The sequence below is a fragment of the Delphinus delphis genome, chromosome 4 (assembly GCF_949987515.2).
Source record: "Delphinus delphis chromosome 4, mDelDel1.2, whole genome shotgun sequence".
Classification (NCBI taxonomy): Eukaryota; Metazoa; Chordata; class Mammalia; order Artiodactyla; family Delphinidae; genus Delphinus; species Delphinus delphis.
The window spans coordinates 72,327,847-72,336,708 of NC_082686.1; the positions used below are offsets into that span (position 1 = coordinate 72,327,847).

Consider the following 8,862-nt stretch of genomic DNA (forward strand, 5'->3'; position numbering starts at 1 on the left):
CCATGTCCTCTGGAGGATTCAAGAAGACCTTCTACTGAGGTTTCTCCAACTATGCAAAATTCAAGGCATTTCTTACATCAGGAGACCAAAAACTTTTTCTTCTGTATGCCTAGAGAGTTTGGCTCCTTTTTCAACATCTCTTTTTTTAAGATAGATACTCCAAAGGTTATTCAACCACAAGAAAAGGGGACCCAGGTTCTGTCAGATAGTCAGAATATATAGTTAATAATTGTAATTTTAGTGGGAAAACTAGAAATTGACATTCTCATACACTTTTGGTGGATACACAGGTAACTAAATTTGACTTTTTTGGTTAATATGTTACCATGGCTCTACCACTTACTAGATGAATGATCTTGGATAAGTTATCTAAAAATATGTATGCCTCAGTTTCTCCATTTGTAAAATGGAAATCATAACAGTAGTAAATATGCTTGTCTCATAAAATTATCCTGAGGTATGTTAATTCTTATGAGGTATTATACTTGGAACAGTTATAAGCACTCATTTTAGCTGTAAATGTTATGATTTGACCTAACAATTGCTCTTTTAGGATTCTCTCCTATAGAATTACTGAACATACGCACAGCAATAAGTACAAAAATGTTCTCTGCAACCTTGTAAAGAAAGTCCAACAATATCTTAAATGTCTCGTAGTACAGAAATGGTTAAATACATTATGGTATTTTTATGTTCCGTGAAGTTGTGTAGTTAAAATAGTGAGGTGGGTTAATGTACTAATATGGAAAGATATCTAAAAAATTAGGTTTTAAAAAGCAGTTTACAAAATATCCTAACTAGGTAAAATAAATCAGTCAGTTCACGGGTATTATTTGTACATTTGGAAATGCATAACGAAGAGTCTAAAGCTTACAAACCTAAATGTTAACAGTGTTTACATATGGAGTAGAATGGGTTTAACAGTAGAAGGAAGGAAAAAATTCTGGATTCTCATCTTGACTTTTCCACTAAATTAATACTGGGTACTAAATTAGGCATTCTGCTCTTCAGTTATAAAATGAGGTGCTTGGAATAGAGTAATGCTGGTGAAGACCTTGTAGGTACAGTTGCAGTTAAACATGTTCTTTTCCTAGGTTCTCTGCTGAGTTGGATGCTTATTATTATTAATTCTAGCTTCTGTTTATTTTCTTCAAAAGTAATTTCCACTTCCTGACCTTTGCCTGATTCACAGTGGACATAGTTTTGGTGTCCAGCTTTGGTGACTTTTTCTTTTAGACCTTTTTCAACTTTATTAAAATTTTTAGGATAGAATTATTTAGAATAAAAGGCTTCCTGATAGGGCTTCCCTGGTGGCGCAGTGGTTGAGAGTCCGCCCGCCGATGCAGGGGACACGGGTTCGTGCCCCGGTCCGGGAGGATCCCACATGCCGCGGAGCGGCTAGGCCCGTGAGCCATGGCGGCTGAGCCTGCACGTCCGGAGCCTGTGCTCCGCAACGGGAGAGGCCACAACAGTGAGAGGCCCACGTACCGCCAAAAAAAAAAAAAGGCTTCCTGATAATTTACCCTCTACTTGTGGGAAGTAAAAGTTAAAAAGTGAGAGTATATAACATCATCAAAATATTTGTAAGCCCATTCTGGTTTTCTTTATTAATACTTTCTTAAAAATTAAGAGGCTGAATACTCAAATGTAGTTAGTTAAATCATATTAAGTAAACTCTTAAACAACCCACGGACACCATTAACTCAAGGTGTTTTGTTTTGTTTTATAGCTGACTTTGGTTTCTGTGCCCAGATCACCCCTGAGCAGAGCAAGCGAAGTACTATGGTTGGAACGCCATACTGGATGGCACCAGAGGTGGTTACACGGAAAGCTTATGGCCCTAAGGTTGACATCTGGTCTCTGGGTATTATGGCTATTGAGATGGTAGAAGGAGAGCCTCCATATCTCAATGAAAATCCTTTGAGGGTAAGACCAATTAAGCATCAGCCTTATTTTAAGAAAAATAATTTTCTTTAAATCATTTATTTAGACCTTGCTTTTGCCAGGCACTGGCCAAGAATTTAGGATACGAAGTTGATAAAACCTAGTCTCTGCCCTCACTCTACGTCTAAAAATGATTTGCTTCTGGCTTATTGAGTTGAATGTGTTAGGTAAAGAGTTTGTAAATTTTTGGTAAGCTGTGTGGTTTCTAAATTTGCACATAAGTAAGAATTTGGTCACTTTTCTGCAGAATTAAGGGGCTCTAGATATATCCTTCAGGTTGTTGACTTTGAACCTTGGCCTCTGTACCCCCAGGTACAAAGAGGAAAGCAGGATCACATCTATGAGAAGCCTGTGTAGATGGCAATGTTAAAGCCCATATTCAAACAAAAGAGTGAGGGTTCTGAGAAACAGATGAAGTCAGTAGATTTTAAACAGTTATATACATATTCCAGCAGCTGAGGTGGAGAGTTCCATCTTTCTTTCTTTCTCTTTTATCTTTTACTTCTTTTAAATTATCATGTATGACTCAATATCAGTAGTTAATAAGGAAATGCAAATCAAAGCCTCAACAAGATCACTTCACCCTTACTAGAATGACTGTAATCGAAAAGGCAGACAATGATAAGTGTTGGTGAGAATGTGAAGAAATTGGAACCCTCATACACTGCTAGTGGAAATGTAAAATGGTACAGCACTTTGGAAGACAGTTTGACAGTTCCTGTAAAAATTAACTTTGAGTTACCATGTGACTTGGCAGTTCCACTGCTAGGTAAATAACAAAGAGAATTAAAAGCATTCATCCACCCAAGAACTTGTACACAAATGTTCATGGCAGCATTATGCATAATAACCAATAGGTGGAACACAGGGAATTTTTAGGGCAGTGAAAGTATTCTGTGTGATACTATAATGGTAGTTGCATGACAATGTACGTGTGTCAAAACCCATAGAACTGTGCAATACAAAGAGTGAACCCCAGTGTAAACTACAGACTTCTGTTTAGTGAAAGTGTGTCAGTATTGGTTCATCACTTGTAACAAAGTGTACCGTACTAATGTACGATTTTAATAATGGGGGAATTCTGTGTGTGTGTGTGTGTGTGTGTGTGTGTAGGGGTGGTATATGGGAGCTGTGTACTATCTGCTCAATTTTCTGTACATATAAAACTTCTTTTAAAAAGTCTATTGAGCGTTTTTTTTTTTTTAATTCCATTTCTAGGAATTCAAAGAAAATAGTCAGAGAATTACATAAAGAATACAAGGATTTTCCAAAGGGGATTGACTAAATTATGAAGCACCCATATAATAAGACACTATTCAATTCAGCCATTAAAATAATTTTGTAGATCTAATCTGTTATTATTGATAGTGATGATGAGGGTGGGATATAGCTAGTTTTGTTTCTTTTTTTTTTTTTTAAGACTTTGTTTTTTTAGAGCAGTTTCATGTTCACAGCAATATTGAGAGAAAAGTACAGAGATTTCCCATATGCCCTCTCCCCCTACACATGCATAACCTCCCCCATTATCACCATCCCTCACAGAGGGTACATTTCTTACCATCATTGAACCTACACTGACACATCAGTATCATCCAGAGTCTATAGTTTACATTAGGGTTCACTCTTGATGTCATATGTCGTGGGTTTGGACAAATGTATACTGAATAACGTGTCCATTATAAAAGTATCTTAAAGAGTATCTTCATTGCCTTAAAAATCCTATGTGTTCCACCTGTTCATCTATAGCTATATAGATATAGCTAATTTAAAATTTCTTAAAGCAGTTTCAACAAATCCCATTGTTTTGAAATGTGGTATGACTTGGAAAAAAAAATCTTAAGAAAGATAAATGGGATACTATATGTGGATGGTGGGATTGTGGTCATTTTTCTTTATACCATTTTATTATAGTGGTAGTTTTATTTATCAGTATGTATTTATAATCCAAAAAAAGAAAAAGGTGAAGATAATTTTGAAAAAGAAGTCAGGGAAATGTAACATCTAAAAATAAAGTGAAAAATATCTAATCGAAATGGGTAGAAATAATAACCACACTTTAGTGTGTATGACAATTGTCTTTAAATACGTAAGAGATCCGTAAAGTTTAAAGTACTCTCTAACTTTGTTGAGCTATCTTAAGTATGTCAGAGTTGTTCTTCTATTCTTAGGCCTTGTACCTGATAGCGACTAATGGAACTCCAGAACTTCAAAACCCAGAGAAACTTTCCCCCATATTTCGGGATTTCTTAAATCGATGTTTGGAGATGGATGTGGAGAAAAGGGGTTCAGCCAGAGAACTGTTACAGGTGAATTTGGAAATAATTCTATTTTGGGAAAAAGTTGACTTTTTTGAGTAACCGGCAGAAAGTTTACATAGAGTTCATAATTACATTTCACTATTCATTCATTACCAGCAGCATGGCAGCTGCTGCAGTTCAGGATTTTATCTGCTGAGAATAAAATACCCATAATACTGGGATAAATGTATAAGTTTTTCATATTACCAGTTCTCACACCAGTTCATTGCAGGCATGGGTATCTGGGTCATTTAACTGAGATTTTATAATATGAGAAAAACTAAAAAGACTACACTTTCAACCATAAAAGTGATGTAGTGATTATGTTGATTTTATAGAAGTACTGAAATATGTTTGTTAAATAAATTATGATCCATAAAGTAGTCTTAGGGGCTTAATTGAAATATTTGGCTTCTAAACTGGTGACATTTACATTTATTTTCCCCCACTCTTTCTGACAGCATCCCTTCCTGAAACTGGCCAAACCATTATCCAGCTTGACACCACTGATCATGGCAGCTAAAGAAGCAATGAAGAGTAACCGTTAACATCATTGCCGTGGCCTCATATTCTTTTCTCCATTTTCTAAAAGAAGTCTTTTAATATATGAAAATTATTATTCTTTTGGGGTTTAAAGAAATGGTCTACATAACAAGGAGGAAAAAAACAAGCTACTATTTCCTGAAGACAACCAAGAAAAAATTGCAGAACTGAATGACAACTTTCTTATTGAATCCCTTCTTTAGGGTCCAAAAGGAATTGTGGACTGAATCACTAGCCTTACATCTTTCAGCAGAAAGCCCATCAGGGCCATTTATCATGCTTGAGATTTGCATTTTATTTTGCTGACTTCATTATAATAGATCCCATTCATTGTCCCTTTTGAGGTATTTTCAGTACTTGAATGGCAGATTTGGGTTTTTCAGAGTATGTGTTTTATCTGCTAGTCTTCTTTTCTCTCCATAACTTTCTTTTCCTTGACTTGCTCCTTTTGAGTTGCTTTGAGAAATGTTTCTTATGCCTAAATTGGAGGCAAGTGTGATAGAAATTATGTAGCTCCTTATATTGGCAAAGGAGTTCAATATCGTTTAACTTTGTATAGAAGTTAGAACCAGCTATTGTTACATGTAATATTTCAGTTCAGAGTTTGAACTGAAGGAAGGGAAGAAAAGAATGTGATTTTTACCTTTTTAAACAAATGTGAAAGAATCAGTTTTAAAAGTTTCATAATAGTGAGTTGTTTGGCATTTGTTAACATGTATAGAGAGAAGACTAATAATCTATATTTATAACTAAATCATTGAAACAGAAAAAGAATCCCATTGACTCTACTTTCTTACACTTTGTTTTTCTTTCTATGTCCTCTTCAGATTTGGCTTCAGGACTTTGGTTTGTGCCGCTAGTTTCCCCTTCCCTCTTTTTTTCCCTTCATTTTGGAAATAAGTTTCTGTATATGTTGTAATTTTAGCTAGTTCGTTTTTTAATTAACCCTTTCTCACCCTACTCCTCCCCCCCTTCCCATGGTAAATAATATAATAACCATTGAATTTTCAGAATTTAAAAGTTAACCTTTTTTTTTCCATTTAAAGGTAAAAAGTATTTGGAGCTAGCAGAGACAAAGTGAGAGGCTTGAACCTTGGTGAGCTCTAAAATAGATAAGATTATATTCATGAAAGAGAAATGTCAGTTACTTAGAGATGCAGCTTCTGACCAGTAAACTGTAGAGATTTGTTATAAACATTGTTCCCAGCCCATTACCAACATTTTTACTGTCTGTGAGAACTTAAGTGACAAAGTACTTGGTAAATTCATGGGTCATTTGAGATGTTGAGTTACTTTAGATTTTTTTCAAATAAGTAAATAATATTCATGTAAAAAACTGGAGAAAGAAAGAGTAATGAAATGTGCTTGTTGATAGCAATACATTTTTTATTTTAAAGATTTAAAAAAGGTCTGTGACCTGTAACATTAATTATTAGAGTGCCCTCTCTTCTCCCTTCCCCTCCTCCCTTCTTCTTCTCTCATCATTTTAATTGTTTGGCTTTTGGAGGCAGTATTGTCCCTTCTGACATGCCAAGAGCCACATGAAAGAGAAAAATACGTGCTTTGGTTCTGGCTTTTTGTTCCCACCATTCGCTCCTAATTGACTTCACACCTACTTGCCATCCTGCAATAGTACAAATCATGAATAAAAATAATTTTGATGTTTTGGAGTACATTAGGAGAACTTAATATGAGTTTTATTTCCTATCATTCCCATCATATCTCTGTTAAGATACAGGTATAAGGATAGAAATGGCTGGTGGGGTTTTTTTTTTTTAAATTGGTAATACAGGAAGGTTTTCACAAAAATAAGTAAGATAATTAGTGAAACTTGTATCTAGAGCACTTAATAGTCTCTGTTTTCAATTTGATTCTTGATTTCCTTTTTCTCTGGATTATATTGGCCTTCTACAGCTATTACTAAATTACTTTACAGAAATAAGCTGGTTTATTTCTGGTGGAAAGCTACAGCGTCTGTTGAGTTCCAGATTTGAACATTCTTTGTAAACAGTTGTCTGGATGGATTATGATAAAGAAGATGCTACCAATGAAATAGAAAACCAACTAGATGGTGTAAGACTGTGATCCTCATGACCACTCTAGAAGGCACTTCCATGCGTAAGTCATAAAGGCCATATTCACTGAATGCAGTGCCAATGCCCCATTTTTATGCCTGTGACTCAACAAAGGTCTTTTCAGTTTATAGAAGCAGTTTGGGGTTTGTATTTACAACTTCCTTGATGGTTACCTGCATGTCCATTGCTGGCAACGGACTTTGTCATTAAAACCTGACTCCTAGGTTAAGGGAGCTACGCTGTGGTTTATTCTTTACTTACTTGGATAAACTAACTGGTAATAGAAATGTACTTTGGTTAATTCTGAAATGTGTCAATTTTTGAATAATCTTAATCTTAAAAGCAATACAGAATTGTGATTTATTAATTTTAAATTAAAATGTTCACATGTTATTGCAAGAAAAATTATATCTGAATCAAGATTCATGGTTTTTTTTTAATAACTGCCTTTTGTATTTACCTTTTTGTCATTACTTTAGAATGAAAATTCACATTTAAATCTAAAAATTACCTTAGTAGTCCTCTTTTGTTATTAAGACAATATTACTGTAGTATTTATTATATTTCAGACTCTCTGGCAGTCTAAAAGTTTCCTTCTCCTCTTGTTCCTTTTGCTGCTTTGAAAGGGACAGTTAAAACTGAGAAACCATGAAAATATTGAATATTTCATCCTACATAGAATAGTAAACAAGTAGAGTGATTGTGCTAGCATAAGAAACTAAGGCTAACACAACTCTGTTTTCATGTGTTGAGTGCCTGGCACACAGTACAAATTCTCTTCTCCTCAACATATAAATATTAAGCTGCTTAAAGTGTATCTAGTTACCACCAGTCCTAAATGACCTGTGCCTTTAATAAGCAATTTAAAACTACCTATGAGGATTTCTTTGTAGGGCTCACATAAATACATGTTTGTTTATGTATACTGTATTCTAGCCAGAATAATTTTAGATCTGATCAGGCAGTAGCTATAGTTAGAAAAAAAAAAAAAATGGGTGCTTAAATTTGCATCAGTTTTTTAATCTAAAAGTTTTAAAATATACTGAGATCCATATCCAGTGAAATGTCAAAAAATCATTATGGAATATAGCTAAAATCCAGATTAAGATTCTTTTGGGGTTTTTTTTAGTGAAATTATAGTAATATAAAAAGCAGATTGTCTTCCTTGTCTCAACTGCTCCCACAATAAACAACTAAAATCAGTTTTTCCACAGTGTGTGTATGAGTATGTGTAAGAAGGGGAAAAAATACACACACACACACACACACACAGATTTTATTTCTCACTAACACATTTATTGACCACTTTGACAAAGACACTGTGGTAGATATTGTGGGAATTACAAAGGAGAACCAAGCACTGGCCTGGCCTTGAGAGAACTGAAGTCTTTCTCATTCACCATTCTAGAATGTTGCCAAATGAGAGAGAAAGAAATGTATGATAATTCTGTCAAACATCTTTGGTAGGAATGTCTTGTGTGTTTTTTGTTTGTTTGTTTTGGTTTTTTTTTGTTTTTGTTAGATAGAAATGGAACTAAGTGAAAGTAACTTGTCTTTTCTGTTTTGTCTTCAAATTTTATATTGACTTTTATTTTTAATTTAATCCCATTCAATTATTTAATTGTTACATTGACATTAACTGCTGTATTTGATGACCTTGTTCAATAATTTTGTTCTTTCAGGGCTAGAAATAAACTTTTTTAAATGTTCATTTTCCCTTTTCCTAAACTTTAATTCTTTCTTTAGATCAGAATAGCTTAAAAGAATAAGTGTAATAGGTTTTCAAAGAATGTTCTAGTATTTTTAAGGATGAATATTTTTTAAACATGTCATGGCACCATGAATGTATTACAGAGCTCCAAATTAGAAAGGTTTTCAAAAATTAATGAGTAATAAGCGTGAGCCTTCGCTCTTCTAAATCAGTTTCAGAATAAATTTGTTCAAAATGTTCTGGCTATCAGACCCAGGGAAGCACTTCTGATCTGTTGAAATACCTTCAATAA

At 34.3% G+C, this 8,862-nt stretch overlaps 1 protein-coding gene across 3 annotated transcripts in view; it reads left to right on the forward strand.

Annotated features, from left to right (window-relative positions):
• PAK2 (p21 (RAC1) activated kinase 2) overlaps nt 1-8,568 on the forward strand; it is an 80,262-nt gene extending 71,694 nt beyond the window's left edge. For all 3 annotated transcript variants that reach the window (XM_060010882.2, XM_060010881.2, XM_060010883.1), the window contains 3 exons: nt 1,730-1,926; nt 4,113-4,250; nt 4,703-8,568. In XM_060010882.2, the coding sequence (XP_059866865.1) occupies nt 1,730-1,926; nt 4,113-4,250; nt 4,703-4,789 (422 nt within the window). In that variant the 3' untranslated portion in view covers nt 4,790-8,568. The remainder of the gene's footprint in view (nt 1-1,729; nt 1,927-4,112; nt 4,251-4,702) is intronic.
• Nucleotides 8,569-8,862: the final 294 nt, after the last annotated feature.